This window comes from Schistocerca americana, chromosome 5, assembly GCF_021461395.2.
Source record: "Schistocerca americana isolate TAMUIC-IGC-003095 chromosome 5, iqSchAmer2.1, whole genome shotgun sequence".
Taxonomy (NCBI): domain Eukaryota; kingdom Metazoa; phylum Arthropoda; class Insecta; order Orthoptera; family Acrididae; genus Schistocerca; species Schistocerca americana.
The window spans coordinates 444,610,613-444,632,513 of record NC_060123.1 but is presented as its reverse complement, the minus strand read 5'-3'; the positions used below and the strand labels follow the sequence as shown (position 1 = coordinate 444,632,513).

Sequence of the window (21,901 nt, the reverse complement as noted above, 5' to 3'; positions counted from 1 at the left end):
GTACTATGAAGGTAATATGAGATTTACCTATGGACTGAGGTGCATTGGAGTTGGGAGAGAAGGGGGAAATTTCTTGTGTGGAATAATGAATATGCCAGCGCCATGTCTGAGATTTCCACAAATAAATTGTACTGGAAAACATAATTTCTGGTGTGTGTGAGGACAGTATGATAGCAGCTACAGTAGAAGCTATTGCAGACAATGACCCGTTAGATGAGAACGATTTTGGTCATGTTAGAACAGATCTTGTTGTCTCATAAGTATTGACACAGGGAAGGTACTAGATGTTCAAGTTATGAGCAAATTCCGCCACAACTGTGCACTTAGTGGAAAATGTGAAGAAGATGTAAAAGGACATAACTGCAGCAAAACATTTTCTGGTGCTAGTGGTGGAATGGAAGGAGCTGGTATGCAAATTATTTTTTAAGAGATCTGTCAAGGAACGTGGTGTCAGATATGTGAAATACCTTGGGGATGGTGGCTCCAGTGCATTCAAGTATGTGAATGAGAGCAAACCTTATGGAGAACTTTCAATTGAGAAACTTGAATGCATAGGTCACATCTAGAAGAGAATGGGATGAAGATTGAGGAAACTTGTCAGTGACATGAAGGGCAAAAAGTTGGAAGATGGAGAGGGCATTGGTGGACAACAACAGACTCACAAAGAAGATGATAGACTCTCTTCAAGTGTATTATGGCAAGGCTATCAGACAGAACCTATCCAGGTAAATGACATGAAAAGTGCAGTATGGGCTACATATTTCCATATGTTGTCAACAGATGAACACCCTATTTGTAATCTGTGCCACGTTAGCTGGTGTAAATATCTACAAGCTTGGAGGGATAACAACTCCTATATTCACAAGGAGAGGCTTCCAAATTGTATCCTGGATCTTTTGAAGCCCACTTACAAGTTTCTGGCCGATCCTGCACTTCTCAAAAAGTGTGTTCATGGCAAAACCCAAAATCCAAATGAGTCTCTGAATTCACTCATATGGAAACAATGCCCTAAAAACACATTTGCATCTGCTACAGTTGTCAGAATTGCAATTTATGATGCAGTTATTGTATTTAATTATGGGAATGTTGGGAGGATGAAGGTATCAGAAAGAATGGGCTTCAAGATAGGAAATTTTACTCAAGACATCCTGAGAAAAATAGATTTACAGCATGTCTCTGAATGGGTCTACCATCCTCTTTGTTCCACAGATATGTAACTGCTTCATTATGCGCCTTGTAAGCACCTGCTAGGATCAAGACACCGATAAAGCACTTCAGGTCAATGTCATCTACTGGTTTCCATTTACTACCGTAAACAAGACTACCCTCTTTGTTAGTCCACTTTAAAATTACATCAACAATGTTTCTCCTAAGAAACAACTGAAAAGCTGATTCTATGGAGTCTACATTTTTCACTGCGAATTTTGTTGGACCTGGCTTTACTCGCATTATCTCTCTTCTCTTCCACAAGCTCTTCTCAACTTGTGTTTGTGCCACAATTCTTCTTTGTTTTTAGACCTACACAAAATAAAAAAATAAAAAATACAAAGGGTATATCTTGGCGCTAGACCCTAATTCACATTTACAAAAATACAATGTGTACTTACACATAACAGTCAGAAATATGTGTTATGTCCTGTTCAGGATGGACATCTGCGCTGTCCGTATTTTCTTCTGAACTTCCGTCTGATTGAGGAATATTCTCTTCTAAGACGTCAATTTCCCCATCGCTGCATGAGACATCAGAAACTATATCGCTGATATCACTATTTGATTCTCCAGATAGAGGATTAACTTGCAGTAATATTTCAAGCACTTCGTCTTCGGAAAGGTGACGAGACAGTTTCCGCTAAATGCAACACACAATAGTAGTCTCCACTTGTATGGAACAAATAACTGTCTGCTTATAAAGTATTGATAACAATCACGTTACAACAATATTTACAAGAATAAAAAAAAAAAAAGGAAATACAGCAACAGTTAGGGATTCAATGCAGCATTATTGGGTAGTAATACCGCAAGAGAGAAATGGGATTGCATTTAACCCCAATGGTACTCAGTGGTTCTCTCCTGATTTTCTGCAAAACTATTTTCAAAAAGTTTATCAATATATTACGAACCCATTACTTAATTCAGGAAAAGTCAGAATTTTTCGTAATTTTTAGGAATGGGAAATAAGGTATATTTTACAGAAAATTACGGTCTGGGGCCATTACAGACCCCACGGTATTAGGAGGGTTAAAGGCTTTGCATAAAATTCAGGAAATGAAATGCAATGGATATGTCATACCTTGTACATGGGGAAATAAAGGTGAATCACAAAAGTTGCTGGAAGTAACTGACTCGACTTGTAAATAGAATTGAACACAACGGTGCAGATTCTCAAATGTTGCTGTCAGAACCTCTGGCATCACTGCCTGGTTTTCACGGATGATATTCTCTTGCGAATCTTCTAAGTTGTGTGATTTGTTCCTACAGACATTGCCTTGTAGGTCAATCTAGAGGATAAAGTCAGGTGGTGTTAAATCAGGTGACCTTGGGGCAACAGTCCTTTCAAAATCATGCTGCCAAGGAAAAGCGATTCAATCTTAGCCAGGTTCACTCAAGACATATGGCATGTGCCACCATCCTGTTCGTACCAGCCAAGGGTAAGTTCATCGTCCAGCTGGTTCACAAATTCTCGAAACATTTTGATGTAAACTGCACTTGTCACAGTAGACTTATAAAAAGTTGGTCCGATGATGTGATATTGCACAGAACACGCCAATCTTTTGTGAATGCAGGGGTTGCTCGACCAGTGCATGTGGATTTCATTACACCACAAACATTTATTCTGAGAGTTTACACAGCCAGAGAGGTGGAACCATGCCTCATCAATGAACCATGTGTACTTCGATATTCCTGGCCTCTGAGCAGTAAATCGCTGAAACCAACTGCACAGTGTAATGTGTTTTGTTTTTATCATTGTCATTCAGTCCCTGAAGAACTGTAAATGTGTATGGATACATGCCAGCTGTGATGTATTCTGTGACATTCAACCTAGATTTTGCAGGACAGGCCAACAATCCTTGTTTCATGTCAGTCACTTTTTCTTCCTATAATGGCAGCCATCCTCCATTGTGAAGATCCAACACCATTCCACCACTCTCCATCTTGTTCACTAACTTTTTTATACAGCATTTAGACGGTAACGGTACATGCTGGTCACCAAATCGTTCAGGAAACCTCTGTCCTGTCTTAATGGAACCAGTTATCCAATACTGTTTCACAAGAAACACGCATTCTTCGACAGAATAGTGATAAGTTGTCACTAAACACTGAGCACTGAGCTCCAGTCAGTGGACTTGCATTCGGGAGGACGACGGTTCAATCCCACGTCCGACCATCCTGATTTAGGTTTTCCGTGATTTCCCTAAATCGCTCCAGGCAAGTGCCAGGATGGTTCCTTTGAAAGGGCAGGGCCATGTTCCTTCCCGTCCTTCCCTAATCCAAAGAGACCGATGACCTCGCTGTCTGGTCTCCTTCCCCAAACAGCCCAACCCTGAGCTCCAGTCACAGCAACACGTGGAAACACTGTAGCGTCAGATGACGTTGCAGAGTGCAGTATTGCCATGTCAAACGTCACAAATTATGTGGTGCAATTTCAGCGGAATTACTACATGTTTGTGGGGCCTTTTTCGAGTGGGACATCCTGTATAAGATACTGTATTGTTGCTGAAGTTGAAAAGTCATCGATGTTGTTGTTCATTGTACACTATCTTCTTTTTCTTCTTGAGTTTGACTCTGCAACAATGAGAACTTATTTTTGCTGGGTTTATGTAATAATTACGAAACACCATTTTCTGATTGTTTTACTCCAAACATAATTTAATTCACAAACTGAAATAAAGAAATCTGCATTTGGCTGGACAGTGCAAACCATCCTCCTCTTACAACGAGCTGACTGGGAATGACCTCAAACTACTGTAACTAGGCATCTTGACAATTGTGATGTGAAAAGACTCCGATTGAACTGGTTACACAACTTCTTTATTCAAAGTTAAAAGTTTTTATTATTTTACAATATTTTACTTTTTACGAAAGATTTTTTTTTTATCTATGAATATGAAGTTGGGTGTAAAACTCACTCATTTACATGTTTTGCGTAACGTTGATTTGATTGCTTCTCACAGCTTGGATGCATAGTTTCATTAAATTTATGAATTTTGTAACTTGATATAAATAAATCACAATTTACAGATTTATTCCACAAATTTTAGTAGCAGCTTTTCCCTTCTAGGTACATTCCCATAGTGATGATCATTACTACACTAATAAACCTCTATTAGTTCTTTAAATTCAAAAAACTGATTTGAACAGTTACTCTGTAAGAAATGCACAGAACTCCAGATCTCTATCACTAACACCAGTGCATTGTAAAATTAAGAATTGAGAAACATGAGCTGTGCAGTCATAAAATAAATTTTTCAATGACCAAACAATGTCTCTGAATGAGTCAAGATAGATTCTGCAAGAATTAGTTGTGTTGAACTCTGCTTCTTGTTCTTGTTCACAAGACCACGAAGGCCCTAAATAACTGGAGCCCAAACTGGTAGCATTTTTCTTGATTTCAAAGAAACAGTACTACTTTAAACTGCTGCCTACTTATGGGCTATCAAAGTAGTTATTAAATTAGTTTGAAGACTTCTTGAGAAACTGAACTTCTTACTTATGTGAGGAGAGACATAAAAATGGTTCTCTGTTGCTGTATTTCAGAGATTCTCCACAATTTCTATAGGAATGTTACAGGGAATTTGTTTTGTGAGTATAGCCTTATGCTTCAAGTTATGTTGGCTGTTGACCATTTAATTTTTTAATTGCCCAACACAGGCACTGTTAACAACTGTTCAGTAGCTCAGTTCTGACTTCATGGGCTGCAGGGTCACAGTGGGGATAGGATTTTCTGTTTCACGTTCTGTAATTTACTACAAAGTTTTTAAATGAATGTGGATTGGTTCCATTTTAATGTTACCATACATTTTACTGCAGGAGCATTGCTTCAACTGTATCGCTGTCATACAAAACAGTAAAATTATTGGTATGTATGTTACCTACAGAAGAGACAGAACATTCTACCGTTCTAGCTGCCATTGTGCAGGTTAAAATATACTCATTATTTTGTTTTTATTACTGCACATTTTTGCATGGAAGTCATTTCCAAATGTTTATATAATATAACCCACCAGAATGAATGGGCTATAGTCAACTCTCATAGTGGTAAAAAAAAAAAAAAAAAAAAAAAAAAAATGTTGGCTAGACCTAACAATTAAATACATGACAAAAGTGTGTCCAGAATGGCATTGATTTAACATACCACTTGGGAGTGATTATTGCATAGTGCTAACTATATCGAAAAGAAAGTAATAAAATTATGAGACAGAACTCCAGGAGGCAAAATTCTTAATACTGGCAAAAATATGTACATAAAAATACACGGGGAAGGGGGATAGATTGGACAAGGGGCAGGTGAGAAGGACCCTACTGTAGTTCGGACAAGAGTGACTTTGAATCCCACCGTCCTGCCGTAGGTAGGTCACTTTCACAGTGGGGCCTCGTGTGTCTGCTCCTCCTTGTTTTAACTTTTCTGAAGAAAGAACCAATAGTTCTGAAAACTAGAATAGTATCTTTCACTTTTGTGAGGATCTAATGGCAGTACTGTGTTAGGAATTTTACTTCCTGAAAGTGTATCTCATAATTTTATTGGACATAGTATCAGATCTCATTGTGGCAGCACTAAATTAATAAAACCGAGAGATGGCAGCACTAAGTTACTAAAACCAAGAGAATGTGTAAATGACAGATTTTCTGTTGTTAATTTCCACATTGTCTGTTTGTATAAAATTGAATAAAACACATTTTCTCATTCCATCCGTGTCTTGCCTTTATTTTTCTGAAAGGCATCATCAGTGATTAAATACATTGAAAAGCCAAGGAAACTAGTATACCTGCCTAACATCATGTAGGGCCCCCGTGAGCTCGCAGAAGTGCCACAACACGATGTGGCATGGACTCAACTGAAGTAGTGCTGGAGGGAATTGACACCATGAATCCTGCAGGGCTGTCCATAAATCTGTAAGGGTATGAGGGGGTGGAGATCTCTTCTGAACAGCACATTCCAAGGCATCCCAGATATTCTCAATAATGTTCATGTCTGGGGAGTTTAGTGGCCAGCGGAAGTGTTTAAACTCAAAAGAGTGTACCTGTAGCCACTTCGTAGCAATTCTGGATGTGTGGGGTGTTGCATTGTCCTGCTGGCATTGCCCAAGTCTGTTGGAATGCACAGTGGATATGAATGGATGCAGGTGATCAGACAGAAAGCTAACATACCTGTCATCCGTAAAGCTTTGTGTCGTGCAGTCATCGAAGGTACACTAGTGGGACTTCAGCTCCAAAAGCCCATATCGGTGATGTTTTGTTTCACACCCTGACACTTGTTTATGGCCCCCCATTGAAATCTGAATCAATTTGTGGGAGGGTTGAACTTCTGTCACGTTGAACAATTCTCTTCAGTCGTTGTTGTTCCCATTCTTGCAGGATCTTTTTCTGGCTGCAGCAATGTTGGAGATTTGTTGTTTTACCGGATTCCAGCTATTCACGGTACACAAATAGTCATATGTGAATATCCACACTTCATCGCTACCTTGGAGATGCTGTGTCCCAATGCTCGTGCGCCGACTACAACACCATGTTCAGACTCGCTTAAATCTTGATAACCTGGCATTGTAGCAGCAATAATTGATCTAACAACTACGCCAGACGCTTCTTGTCTTATATAGGCATTGCTGAACACATCACCATATTCTGCCTGTTTACATATCTCTGTATTTGAATACACGTGCCTATGCCAGTTTCTTTGGCAATTCAGTGTATATACCGGGTGATCAAAAAGTCAGTATAAATTTGAAGACTTAATAAACCACTGAATAATGTAGATAGAGAGGTAAAAATTGACACACATGCTTGGAATGACATGGGGTTTTATTAGAACAAAAACAAAGTTCGCAAAATGTCCGACAGATAGTGCTGGACAGCAAAACGTCAGTGACTGCATATGACAATCGTGTATAAAAGGAGCTGTAATGAGAGAGAGAATCAGATGCGCCAGGAGTCACAGCATGATGACGATACCAGAAAAGGCGCTTTTAGTGAAGCTGTATTATCTGAATGGGGAATACGCTAGTTCAGCGTTAAGATACTATCGCCATAGGAAGGGGATTCGAACGGGTAAAGGTCCGTTGACAATTGCAGCTGTGGCGAGAATGATTTCGAAGTTCAAAGCCGTGGGTTGTTTAGACGATAGACCCTGTAGTGGCCGACCGAGCACAAGGCGTAATGTTGCTGAGACAGTTCAGGAAGAAATGGAGATTAGCAGGTTCGTCTATGCACGGGGAAGTCAGCACTCGTGCAGTCGCATGTCGCACTGGCATTCCATACACTACTGTTTGGTTGGCACTGAGGCGTACCCTCCAATGCTATCCGTACAAAATCCATCGGCATCATGAACTGTTACCTGGCAACTAACCTAACCTAACCTAACCTAACCTAACCTAGAAGCAGAGAGCATTTGCCATGTGGACGTCTCAAAAGATGGCGGAAGATGACAATTGGTTGAGTAACGTGTTGTGGACCGACGAAGCTCATTTCACTCTCCGAGGGTCTGTCAGCGTCCACAACTGCAGAATTTGGGCTACCGAAAATCCTAGAACTGTCGTGGAAACTCCATAGCACGACGAGAAAGTCACGGTATGTATTGGATTTACCACATCTACCATTATCGAGCATTTTTTCTTCGAGGAAATGAGTGATTCTGGTTTCATAACTGCTACCGTGACGGGTGAGAGGTACACCGATGTGTTACAGAATCGCATCATCCCCAGCCTGGCTGATAAACACCTGCCGGAACGTATGATGTTTATGCGGGATGGTGCTCCACTCCATATTGCTAGACGCGTGAAAGATCTCTTGCGCGCGTCGTTTGGTGATGATCATGTGCTCAGCCGCCGCTTTCGTCATGCTTGGCCTCCCAGGTCCTCAGACCTCAGTCTGTGCGATTATTGGCTTTGGGGTTACCTGAAGTCGCAAGTGTATCGTGATTGACCGATATCTCTAAGGATGCTGAAAGACAACATCCGACGCCAGTGCCTCATTATAACTCCGGACATGCTTTACAGTGCTGTTCACAACATTATTCCTCAACTATAGCTATTGTTGAGGAATGATGGTGGACATATTGAGCATTTCCTGTAAAGAACATCATCTTTCCTTTGTCTTACTTTGTTATGCTAATTATTGCTATTCTGATCAGATGAAGCGCCATCTGTCGGACATTTTTTGAACTTTTGTATATTTTTGGTTCTAATAAAACCCCATGTCATTCCAAGCATGTGTGTCAATTTGTACCTCTCTATCTACATTATTCCGTGATTTATTCAGTTTTCAAATTTATTCTGACTTTTTGATCACCCGGTACTATCTATATGTATACTTTTTTTTCATGTTGGACTGGTAACTGATGTTGCCTTTTAGAATATGAATGTGAAACACACATGGAATAGGAAAGTTAGTTGTATGTAGGAAGAACTAACAAGAAAATCAGCAACATATTACATGCGACTGAGGATTACAGAACAGTAAAAGCTGAAGAGGACTTAAACAATGGAAGCTCCAGGTTGGAATACGAAAAGGGTAAATTGCTACTTGCCATAAAGATGACCTGTTGAGTTACAGACACTATGTTAAGACTGTTGTTACACATTACAGTTTTCGGCCAAAGCTTTCTTCAGCAAAGAAAAACCACAACAAACTCCCACAAGCAAGCAGGTCATGCACACATGACTGCTACCACCAGCAGCTCCTTTAGCTGAAGAAGGCATTGGCCGAAAGCTATAATATGTAACAGTCTTTTCATTCTACCTGTCTGCAACTAACCAGGTCATCTTTATAGTGAGCAGTTATCTATCCTTTCTCTAATATTGTTAAAGTTGACTTATTCATAAACATGGAAATGCATAGACCAAGAATAATGAATTGTCTTGGATTCACTGTAAGTCTCAGTGTTGTTGTTGTTGTGTGTACAGTGTTATACAGTAGTTAAGTTTTGTTAGTGAGCGAGTGAGTGTTAGCGACTAATAAAACCACAGTGGAACAAGTCTATTCCGCATTATTTAATTTGCAGTTAAAATTTGAGCACAATTTTTTTGCTTGTACTTCTTTGTAATTTCTTCCTCTTCTGCAGCTCATCAAGTTCTCTGAGCTCGGATATTTGATATATGGATGAACTTACTCATTCATATGAGACCTCAACATCAGTTTCTTCTGAGACACTGATGCAAGATCTTTTTTAGAAAAAGTACATAATGTGATACTATATACAAGAACCAAGTCCAAACGTGAAAGACGTATGTTTTTGGAGTAGGGGTTGTCATGGTATATAACACAGCACACGATGAATGTATAAACATCCTAAACTAGGCATATAAAACTGCCAGTTCAGAATTTTGTTTCTTTTGATATAAAAGTGACACCCTTTTGTGGAAACGCTTACCAGTTACTCATTTGTAATCAGGTGATTTGGAAGTTTAAATATAAGTGTGTGCTGGTGAGACTATCCTTGTTATTTATAAATGTGGAGGATTTCATAAAACTGCAGCTGGTTCTATCTTTCTGTATTAAATACAGCCATGTGTTGTTTGCACAATTCAAATATATGTGGGAGACTTCTCTACTATAACACTGACACATTAGCAGCAAATCATGACATAGAAGCCATTGTTGAAATAATGAACACTTCTGTTAATAATTTCCATTAAGCAAAAATGTAAATTTATTAGGCAGATAATTGACTAAAACATATTGCTAATTAGAGTTTTGTATGAGCTAGATCCATTTAAGATAGAAAAAGCTTTAAGATAGTAACATATTCAAAAGCAATTTTATTTTCTAGCTACTTCTTCACAAATGTATTGAAGTTTCTTAAAATCTCAGATGCTTTGTATTAAAAAAGTTGTAAATTTTTTCGTAAAGTGTTGTGTTGCTTTTAATATGTATGTTGTGTTCTGTTCTGTACATCAAGTGATGGTGTGCTTTAATTGTGTGTACATGTGCAGTTCATTAAACTATGATTTGTAGGCACATATTTGTATAGTTACACATCAAATGACGGCACACACACTAAAATGACTACACAACTTATCACAGGCACATTACACAGTTTTTTTCTTATGGAAATATTATTAGATGGTTTAATGCTGCAATATGAAATATGTAAAGAGCAGTGTGAAGCACCATACTAGCTCATATGTTGGCAATATCTCATGTTCTTTTTACATTGCAATTTCATTGATATTGCTTTAATGACATGGGTTCACCTAGAGAAATATTATTGTGTAACATATTTATCACAGATCACTTCAGAGTAAGTTAATTTCTGTAAATTTATGTAGCTGAGATAAAAGATAGTCATTTTGCGGCAACCTCAAGAATTCAATAAAAACTGCTGTTAAACTTCGCAGATAAATTAAAACAAGCCTGAAGTTAAATAATTGATTAAAATGCAAACATTGTAAGTTATTTCTGTAGCTCTTTGTTTTTGATATTGGTAGTATTCAAGCAAAATGTTGTGGCCGTGCAAATGGCTGCTGACAATTGTAGGTTTGTGCTCTATTGTACATTCTGATACTCTGAAAAAATTAAGTCATCAGTTTCCTAACAAGCAGGGATGCTAAAGATACATAAATAAAGGTTTTAAGATCAAATAAACACATATATTTAACCAAAATGCAATGTATGTACACTTACAATGTGTCTCGTGTCCATCCTCATCCAAGATCAAGACCAGAGTAGTTAATTATATACAGTCATTCGACTGTTTCACAGTTATTAATATTTTTCACATAGAACAAAGAATAATACACACCTTAGAGCGATGTTGTTGTAAATACAGTTATGTTGAATGATAAATGTTTTTTCTGTACATTTTTACGTATGTCTTTCAAGAATCACAAAAGTCTTAATTCATTGCACTGCGTAATTCCAAATGAATAAATATTGTTCTCCCCAGGGCAACCAGTACAGTGTTCATAATAGAAATTTAATTATTTGATGTCATTTATAAATAAAGATTAAATAAAAGCAAGCAATGTAGTTGTGTTCATCATGAAGAATAGACAGCCCCCATCTCCCTGTCTGCCTTCCATTGCCCACCTCTTTTTCACACTGTTGATGGTCACTTGCTACCATCTATCCTGTGAATATCCAGCCTAAATTCAGCAAGACATTAGCACTTTTATTTAAAAATCTTATAGTGTCTAACATTATTTTTATGAAAAATAACACAAAAACTATTACAGTAATTTAGGAATGTTATAGGCCCCGAGAATTCCTTGGAAAGTCAACTTTACAAATTCCCCAGGGATTTGTGACTCCTCACCTTCTGACAAAAGAAAATGTCACATTCCGCAGTGGAACTCAAATGTCAAACTGACATTTCGAGCTTCACTGTGCCATTTCATTATATTCATAATGGAAAGAACTTTATTTTTCTTTCACAGTATGTTTTGGTATACAAGCAGATATTGATACTTTGTATTTGTTACAGGACAATGGATGGAAAAGACAAAAATAAAAAGAAGAAAGGATTGTTCTAGTATTACAAGAACTAGCTACAGTCAGTGCTGGTTTCGTTCATCACTTGTTTAAGGTTGTTGTAAAGCAGAAAAAAGATTCACTGTTTATTTATTTATACGTTGTCAGTGTGCATATTTTACCATTTACGTTCTTTGGTAATTTGTAAGAAATTCCTTAAGCTGCCTTTCCTTTGTACAGTGTTTAATGCATGGCCACAACCTATCAGATAAAACTTTTATTTCTTCTATGATCTCATTTTACCTTCTTGCTTACTGTACAAACTACTTTATTTTCATAAAGAACAGTGCCAGTTAAAGCAATTTTTTATCTCATTATCTTACAGAACAGGTGTACATATATCTGTTGCGATAAGACCATGAATGCCTGCATTAATAAAATAGCTATAGATTCAAATTTAGTAAACTTTCAGACATTCACTGGCATTTAGGTTATCAAAAATAATAATATTATGCATAATAAAGTGCAAAATTTCTAAAAGTGAAACAAGTGAGACTGAACAGTAATGCTACAGTTACATATTTGTAGTTCCTTTGTATATGAGGAATATATCCTTTCCTAGATGAAGGCATTAGTAATTTTCAAGTACCTCTTCAGTAAATACACAATTTTATAAATTGGTCTAGTACTGGTATATAAATACCCTTTGGAGCAGTGAGACTGTAAGTATATCTGAATTTCCTACAACAGATAAGCTTCATAAGCAGTGCTCCATGTTGGAAATACAGATTAAACTTTCTAGGAGATGAATGGGTGGGTTATGATCGATACTTCCTTATACTCTCACAAACATTTTAAATGTTTCGAACAGCCAACAAACTTAAGTGTCCCACTACATTATTTAAAAAAAACACGCTTCAGATTTCAGGTAATTGACGGGGAAACAGAGCCTTCAGGCCCTTTTGAGGCATTCAGAAAATGTTTAGTATCTTTGTGGCTGTTCGACATATACATTAAAATCGTACATTGTGGTTCCATTGTGACCACATCAAGATAGATCAAAGTAGTTCTTAACGGACTGCAGAATCTGTTCTCAGCCTTCCACCCAAAGAACGAGAAAATCCCTTGAGCTCTGTATGTTGCACATACTGAAACATTAGACCTTGGCTGGTATGATTCCTAATAATTGTAGCTGAATTCAAGAAAATTGCAGATGTAGGCCTTCTATAGTATCATTTTTTCTGAGTTCATTAATGAATATGTTTCTTGAGAACATTTCCAGTTGCATATTTTACAGAAATATCCATACCAGATTTGGCTGTTGTCACAGTTCTGTAGCAAGCATAATCACATAAACAGTCAGTTGACTGCATAATTGGTTGAGTACCACTGTGGACACTGTATAGATAAGTGCCTCACCTGAATCAGTGATACTGTTTCACATCTTCATTGTGGTTTCTTCCAAGGAAACAGTGTTTCCTTATTCAGTACACACCTTTTTTGGCCACTGACTGTAACTATTTTGTTTTCACTGTTGCGTGGAATTTGTCTCCTCAAGAAGAAAATAGTGCTATATATAAATCTCTTACCTCCGGTGTCATATTATGGTAGATACATACTGACATTTTGTACTTCACCCTTCTAAAGGCTAACCATCGCTTACACTCTCCTTATTTATGAAACTATAAGAAACGCTACCTTTAGAGCATTCAATAAGTATGGAATATTGTATTAGTATTTCACTGATTCTTGCCCATCTCCTCCCCCGTCTTTTTCCCTTTTTTTGAGAAATATTTAATATTTTACAATGTTATAAAGTCTTTGCAATTCTAATGTCAAATGAGAAAAGGGCCTATAGTGTTCTATAATTGTGTGCCTCTTCATAAATATTTTCTGGAATAAATAGAAATACTTCTCTTTTCTTATTAGTTATTGCTCTAAATGAGAACTTTAAACAAATTTATCTGTTCATATTAGTCATTGCTTTGATTTGCACTGTTCTGTAATTTTCTTGTGCCAGTGTATATTAAAATATGTACAAATTTGCTGTTGTCCATGTTGGCTCATAAGAATTCAAACTACTGTCCAATCGACAATTTTGTAATTAGAAGTCAGTTCTGTGTCAGGCAGGAAATAATTTACAACTACTCTTGTATTTGCTTTCATTTTGTACATCCTGAGTACAAATTTTCAAGCCAATTGTAATATTACCTTTTATGGAAATAAAACCATGGTTCTAATTTTAAATGTTGTGTGGTTTGCAGGTTGCAGATATTCTGTGCCAAATGTTTCTCTGTGTCCAGTAATTAGAACATTTTCCCACATGTCTAATGAGAACTGCTTTGTATGTCTCAGTGTGTGTCAAAGTGATAAATGTGGTTCAAAGCTTTTGGGACTTATTTACACCGTTGTGTGTTCCATTTGTGACAATGTGTGGACCCATGAATAAGCTACGAATTTCGATTTAGTTTAGGTGGCAATAGCTGAGACAAAATATTTTCGCCCATTCCCTTTTTAATGGAATATTGTTATTCCGCATGAAGTTTTATATAGTAAGAAATAGGATTTTTATGAGACTATGTATAAATTACAAGATTGCATATATTACTTTCACATCACCATTAATATGCTTTGTATTGTAATTTAACTGTAGAATCACAAAATTATATTATAATATATAAAAACGAAATGTATCAATAAATGATATTATTTTTCATCATTTGCAACAATAATTTGATTGTGCCCTTGTTTCATTATTTAATGTTCGTGTGATAACTCCTTCCCCCCCACTTAAAAATAACAACATGGCATTGTCATCTATTTTACAGCCTCTTTATACCTAGTTTATGTATGGTTTTTAATTTGGCACTTGTATTTTATTTTGACACCTTTCATTTGAATAGATAAAGTTGGCTTTGGTGTTCAATAACTTCCTTGTGTAAATGAAATACCGTACCACAAAGACCCTGAACTGAATGAAGCACATAATGATACACAGAAAGTTAAATACAAAATTACAGATGGAAATAATGCTACCCTGATCCATAACCACTCAAAACTCGTAGGCTGATTAAAACTTGCCCCAAGACATGAATATGTCTTGCTCACTGCCATACCAATTGTGCTGATTATAATTGAGGTCAGGTGATCTGAAAGTCACAAACAATGATTTGTGATGTTGTTTATTAAAGTTAATTAGCATTATTATCTAGGAGACAATATATATCTGAGCAAATGTTTATTTTGATGATATAAATGAATGCAAAAGAGTGACTAAGGCCACTACCAAAATCTGTGGTTACTTACAGTACGATAAAAAATTCAGGGTAGAGGACAGTTCAAAATTTTCTACTTGGTGTAAATAAATCCTACTGTTTTACATCAACACGTTCATTGCAGACTTAGGTATGAGCCATAAAGTTGTAAGTGTGCATGAACTAAGAGTCAGAATCATACTCAAACGAAATCATATATAAATGCTACTTTAACACATTGTGTCAGTTGCACCTATGGTTTAATGCCAATGCAATTCAAACAATACACAAATGTTCATCTTTGGGAAAGAAGAAAAAATCTCTGGAAATATTAACAGTATCCTTTGTTTAACAAAATGCTCACTAATGATGTAGTGACTGGACTCGCATTTGGGAGGACGATGGTTCAAACCTAGGGCTGGCCATCCTGATTTAGGTTTCCCTAAATTGCTTCGGGCAAATGCTGAGATGGTTCCTTCCTCATCCTTCCCTAATCTGAGCTTGTGCTCTGTGTCTGATGACCTCATGTTGATGGGACATTACACACTAATCTCCTATTCCTACTAATAATATGTGAGCCATACAGCAGTTCAAACAGAATCCAGGATTGTTCAAACAGTATATCCACTCCTAAAATGCGGCCATGAAAGAAAGATGAATGATATTTAGTTTGTGTGTGTGTGTGTGTGTGTGTGTGTGTGTGTGTGTGTGTGTACATTAGACTGCTACTAATTGAGGAAAAGTAATTACTGATAACTTAAATAATCAATATTAGAGTCTTACAAAAACGTGATAACAGTAATGATGTTTTGAAAATAATTTAGTTCTGTGACTTGAAACAGAATCAAATTATTTAGATTTTTACCCGCTCAGAAAATTTCATTTTATCCCCCAGGTTGGGAACTATTAGGCTAGTTTGTGGTCTTCCATTCACATAAATAGTAAAGCAGCTTTTGGGCCTACCTATAACTCCCAGACTCATTAGTGTGTATTTGACAATTAGTAGCTGTTTTGATAGTATTTAATAGTATTTGATTTATTGCTATCAAACTCACAACAAATTGTCTTAATTTTGGCATAGTTGGTGCAGTAACACTCAGCAGCTTCAGGCCAAGAACCCCATCGTGGAAGAACAGGATGATGGGTGGAGAGGCAATGAATTTCTGCACCCACAGTGGAGTTTTCGCAGAGATTTTCTTGCCACAGGAAATTAATTTGCTCTCATCACACCTCTTCTGCAACTGTGTGTAATGCACGTGCAAGACAAATGCTATACACCATACTGGGGCAGAGAATCAGAAGACCCTTGTCTGCCTTAGCCATGTATGAATCACCATCTGTTCCTAGCATTAAAACATTGTCTCTGTTCACACCATCCACAGCAGCTTCATACGGTTGTCAAACAAAATCATAGTTGTCAAGTTGTTTAAACTCTCAAGAGCTCCAGACATTAGAAGGAACATTTCTACATGCTTGTCAACTTTTAGAACACCAACAATAAAATTTGCAACATAATGTATGTCTGCATTGGTGGTTTCATCTGTGGATACACACACCTAGTCAGCAACATTAGTTTGTATTTTGTTTAGCACCTCCTTGTAGCACACACATAAATAGTTCTTTCTCAACGTAGGTTCATCTGGAACTGGATGTGTTGTGTTCTTCTCTAAGAACAGTCTGAAGTGTGAATTCATCAGAGTCTACAGTGGGATGTTGCAAGACACCATCATCTCAGACAAGTCCTTGAAGAATGACTGCACAATCAGAGATGGACTTGTCTGCTCAAATGTGTGTTTGTCCCCTGTCATTTTCAACACCTTTCTCCGTGTAGCAGCTGTGTTCTGCAGTATTACAGCATTACTGTACTTTTCGGCACTAATTTTAACTTCATGCAGTTTCCAAAAAGTATTTGCCCATCGGTGGTGGAGCACTTTACTTTCGGCATGATGAACCAGACTGAGATTGCATTCAAACAGAATAGTGTGACCATATGTGTGATGTTTGTTACATCAGAAGCCCCCTTTATTGGCTCAGAGAGTGTTTTGTTAATCCCACACAACAATGTGTGATGTCAACAAACTAACCAGTGTGTTACACTGTTTGTCTAATGTAGTCCTGGATTAAAGGAAACCACTCACCAAAAAGCAGGAGCATCAAGTCATTGATAGGTACACACAAAAGAACGAAGAGGAGTTTCTTAAGTAATCCTTTTATGAGCTTCAGTAAAACTAGAAGTGACTAATCAGGATACATACAGAGAACTAAACGTAATCTTGTGCAACAAAAAATTATGACAGTGTCGACACCCCAAGTATTTGGGTGTGAATCTCAACAGATCCCCGACATTTAGGAAACACCTAGAACTAACAGGACAGAAGCTAAAATCGAGAAATAACATGTTAAGGAAACTGGCTGGTGCTAGCTGGTGATTTAATGCAAGCATCTTAAGAACTACAGCACAAGTGCTTGTGTATTCTGTCACCGAATACTGTTCTCCTGTTTGGAGTATAAGTAATGTCAATAAACAGATATCCATCTAAATGATGCAACGAGCATCGTCACAGGGACTCTTAAATCCACATCAACACCATGGCTGTCAATACATGCCCCTCCAAATCTCCAGTGATGACAAACAGCAACGAAATCTTATGCAATACTGGCAGAAGTAAAGCTGTGGGTACCGGGCATGGGTCGTGCTTCGGTAGCTCAGATGGTAGAGCACTTGCCTGCGAAAGGCAGAGGTCCCGAGTTCGAGTCTCGGTCGGGCACACAGTTTTAATCTGCCAGGAAGTTTCACATCAGCGCACACTCTGCTGCAGGGTGAAAATCTCATTCTGGAAACAAACAGCAACACCTGAATGGATGAAATTCCAAAACAGCTTGACACTTACACTGGCCAACTCATCACAGAAAGCCATAATCTAAGAGGTGAATGGAGAAATCAATGGATGTACTTCCATGGTCATAAGAAGCTAGGCAACGTAGACCTGATAATTCAACTCGTGTGTATGAACCAACCAAGAAAAATATAGAGCTCCGTCAACTGTATCACAACTGGGCACACCGTGACCAAAGGAATGCCACAAAAGTGGGGAATTACTTATGTCCAATGTGAGGGCATGCATGTGCCTTTACTCCCCCATTCATATCTTGTCCAAGACTTTCCATTATCAAACTGTTAGGATTACATTTTTAGTTTGTGCAGTGGTTTTAAAGTAACCTGACCACCATTTCTGCAGTATCAAACATTATAGAATGCCGAATAACCCTCCAAATAAAATTACTCTTTCCCAAAAACGTACTACTTCATAATTGCAACATTATTTTTAATTTATCTTCAGTGAATACTGGAACATCTGGGCATTAAACTACATCTGATAAACAGGTCACTAAAAAAATCCATAATATTTCATTGAACAATCCTCTTCAACAGAATGATTTAAAGAAAGCTTTCATTGTCAAGAAGCGTATGGGGAAGGTGCCACAGAATCATCAGGAATGAAAATCAGTGAAAGAAATGTCAGCACAGTTTTCATAAAACTGACTGACATAATCACTACACAATACTGAAAAAGAGCAGCTACTCTTGAAACTATAAGCTGACTTTGGAGTTAAGCAGCACTAATGTTAGGGCTTGATCAAATACCGGATTGTAAACAAGACTTCCAAATCATTGACAGAAAAATGGAGGGAAAAGAAAAATCCAGGGAATACTGCAAGTATGTTAGTTACAATGCTTTGGAAACTGGACAGTAACATGAATACAAATCAAAGGCAGCCCTACAATAAAAGACATAATGTGTGAGGCAAGGCTGGAAAAGAAAGATGGTCCCCACTGACAGGTAGTAGTCATTGGAGGGGATTGTCACAACAGGTACAGAATTCTTCAGGTGGCAATTACCAGGTAAACATACTCTGATAAAAACTGTTCATCTGGCATTTTTCATGGGTAATTATATTTCCATGCCTGCTGCCAGCTGTGTCCTGGTTAAGAGTGCTAACAAGGCGAAGGCTGCCTACTGTTTAAATGGGTTACCAGAAGTGGCTGACAGATTAGTTGTACACTTTATTAATTGAACAATAAGTGAAGTTGTGCATTGTTGTGGCACACTGGCGTGGCAACAAAGTGCAAGTGATGTTGCACTTTGGGACTGGACAAACAAAATGCCAACGTCTAAGGCGTCATTTTTATCCAGCTGCAGTATTAAGCCACGTCCAAGCAATGTCATCTGTATTTAGGCTCTTTGGGGAAAGATAATGTAAAAGATTATAATATAATAATAGGGGATTTAAGCAATGGACAATAACCGTCCATTATACAAATGAGAATGGCATCAGGCATATCACTGAAAATACATGTCACGCATTGGTGAATAATGGGTTCCTCTTTGAGTGATATGACAAGCTTTAGAATGTACTATCATGGAGCTTGGAGTCACTTGGAAGACAGGGTCATTTAAATGAGAGAATGTTTCTTGAATAGCTCTCATTCAGACACATCACTCACTGTACAGTCTGCACCTGGAAATTTGTAGTACGAAACTGTTGCACCATTTGTCAGCAGCATACAATCTGACAAGAACTGTATCCATCCTGCCACAGAGATTTCCATTGTTTTTATAGTATCTTTTTGGGGGTACACCCTACTACAACAAGGTGAAAAAGATCATGGGACAGTGATATGCACACACACACACAGATGGTTATAGTACTGCGTACACAATGTATAAAAGAGCAGTGCATTGGCAGAGCTGTAATTTGTACTCAGATGATTCGTGTGAAGAAGTTTCTGACGTGATTGTGGCCGCAAAACGGGAATCGACAGACTTTGGACGTGGAATGCTAGTTGGAGCTAGGCACACGGGGCATTCCATTTCAGAAATCTTAGTCAGTGTCAAGTGTGTGTCGAAAATACCAAATTTCAGGCATTGGCTCTCACCATAAACAATGCAGTGGCCAACGGCCTTCACTTAACAATCGAGAGCTGCAGCGCTTGCGCAGAGTTGTCAGCGCTAACAGACCAACAACACTGCATGCAATAACCACAGAAGCCAATGTGGATTGTATGACAAACATATCCCGTTAGGACAGTGTGGCAAAATTTGGTGTCCATTGCCTATGGCAGCAGACGACTGGTGCGAGTGCCTTTGCTAACACACATCATCACCCACAGTGCCTGTCACGGGCTGACAGGCTCGCGATCATATCCGTTGGAACCTAGACAACTGCAAAACTGTGGCCTGGTCAGGTGAGTCCTGATTTCAGATGGTAAGAGGTGACGGTAGGGTTCGTGTGTAGTGCAGACCACACGGACCCAACTTTGCAAAAAGGCACTGTGCAAGCTGGTGGTGGCTCTATAATGGTATGGTCTGTGTTTACGTGGAATGGACTGGGTCCTCTGGTCCAACTGAACCAATCATTAACTGGAAATGGCTGTGTGGAGACGATCTGCAACTAACTATTCATGGACTTCATGTTCACAAAGATGTCACCAGGCCTCAATTGCTCACAGTTGGTTTGAAGAACATTCTGGGCAATTCGAGCAAATGATTTGGACATCCACATTGCCAGACATGAACACATCGAACATTTATGGAACATAATCAAGAGGACAGTTTTGTGCACAAAATCTTGCACTGGCAACACTTTCGCAATTATGGATGGCTATAAAGATATCGTGGCTCAATATTTCTGCCGAGGACTTCCAATGACTTGTTGAGTCCACGCCGCATCGAATTGCTGCATTACACCATGCAAAAGGGGGTCTGGCACAATATTAGGACATCTCCCATGACTTTTGTCACCTCAGTGTAAAGGACAGAGCTGCCAAGTAAATAAAGGTATTTCTACTATTACAGGAAAATACTGCAGTTTGGACGAATCCACGGATATGTTGGAACCCTCATTTAGTATCTTGTATCAAAGCACAACAAGCCTTGTGCGCACGCAGGCATGCGGATACAACCCAGTGATATTGAACTCAAATTCAGGAATATGGCAGTTCAAACCCCCGTCTGACCATCCAGATTTAAATTTTACATAGTTTCCCTTATGCAAAGGCCAGGATAGTTCCTTTGGAAAGGACAAGGCCAATTTTCTTCCCCAATCTGAGCTTACATCTATCTATGAGAACCTAGTCATCAACACAATATTACAGCCTAATCCTTGACCTCCTAGATGGATGAAAGCCTGTACTGTAAAATTATAGTTTAAGTAAAATAATTTTGTAGCGATAGTTCACACCTTGGAATTTCATTCCTCCAATCACAGCTCAATGTGAGATGCTGACTGTCCACTGTTGGCAATATAATACAACACTGTGTCACTTCATTTGCATTATTCAATTAGGGCAGTGCACACATTTAATTTTTATCTGGCACTGCCAGCAATCCACTCACTGTCACTGGTGACAACAGGTTATAATAGCGGATTCTGTTTGTTCCCTGTTGTTCATATCTTAACAGAGGCGCAATTGACATACTGTGCGGAACACCACATGACAATGTCGAATAACAGGCAAGTTAAAAAAAAAAAAAGAGTTTGATATGATGCCCCACTGCAACCGTTAAATGAAGGTCCAAGCATACAGATTATATTGACAGACATGGGTGGCTCAAAGACTTCTAAATAACAGAATCCAGTATGTTGTCCAGGTCGGTGGGTGTTGGAATACATCGTTAGTAGGGAGCTACTTGACACAGTGATGTTCATTAAATATCTAGGCATAACAGTGCAAAGTGATATGAAATGGAACTAGCACTTTAGGATGGTAGTATAGAAGGCAAAGGGTTGACTTCAGTTTATTACGAGAATTTTAGGAAAGTTTAGCTCATCCGTAAAGCAGACCACATATGGAAAACTAGTGTGACCCTTTCTTGAGTACTGCTCAAGGATTTGCGATTCCCTCAGGTTGAATTAAGGGAATAAATCGAAGCAATTCAGAGGCAGACTAGATTTGTTACCTGTAGTTTTGATCAAAACACAAGTTTTATGGAGATGAACTCAAATGGGAATCTCTGGAGGGA

The 21,901-nt window shown here is 38.2% G+C and overlaps 1 protein-coding gene across 1 annotated transcript in view; it reads left to right on the top strand.

Moving 5' to 3' along the window:
• Positions 1 to 14,338, top strand: part of LOC124616422 (septin-7) — a 232,750-nt gene extending 218,412 nt beyond the window's left edge. The window contains exon 10 of the mRNA XM_047144729.1: positions 11,636 to 14,338. Within this exon, the coding sequence (XP_047000685.1) occupies positions 11,636 to 11,684 (49 nt within the window). The 3' untranslated portion in view covers positions 11,685 to 14,338. The remainder of the gene's footprint in view (positions 1 to 11,635) is intronic.
• The last annotated feature ends 7,563 nt before the right edge of the window (positions 14,339 to 21,901 follow it).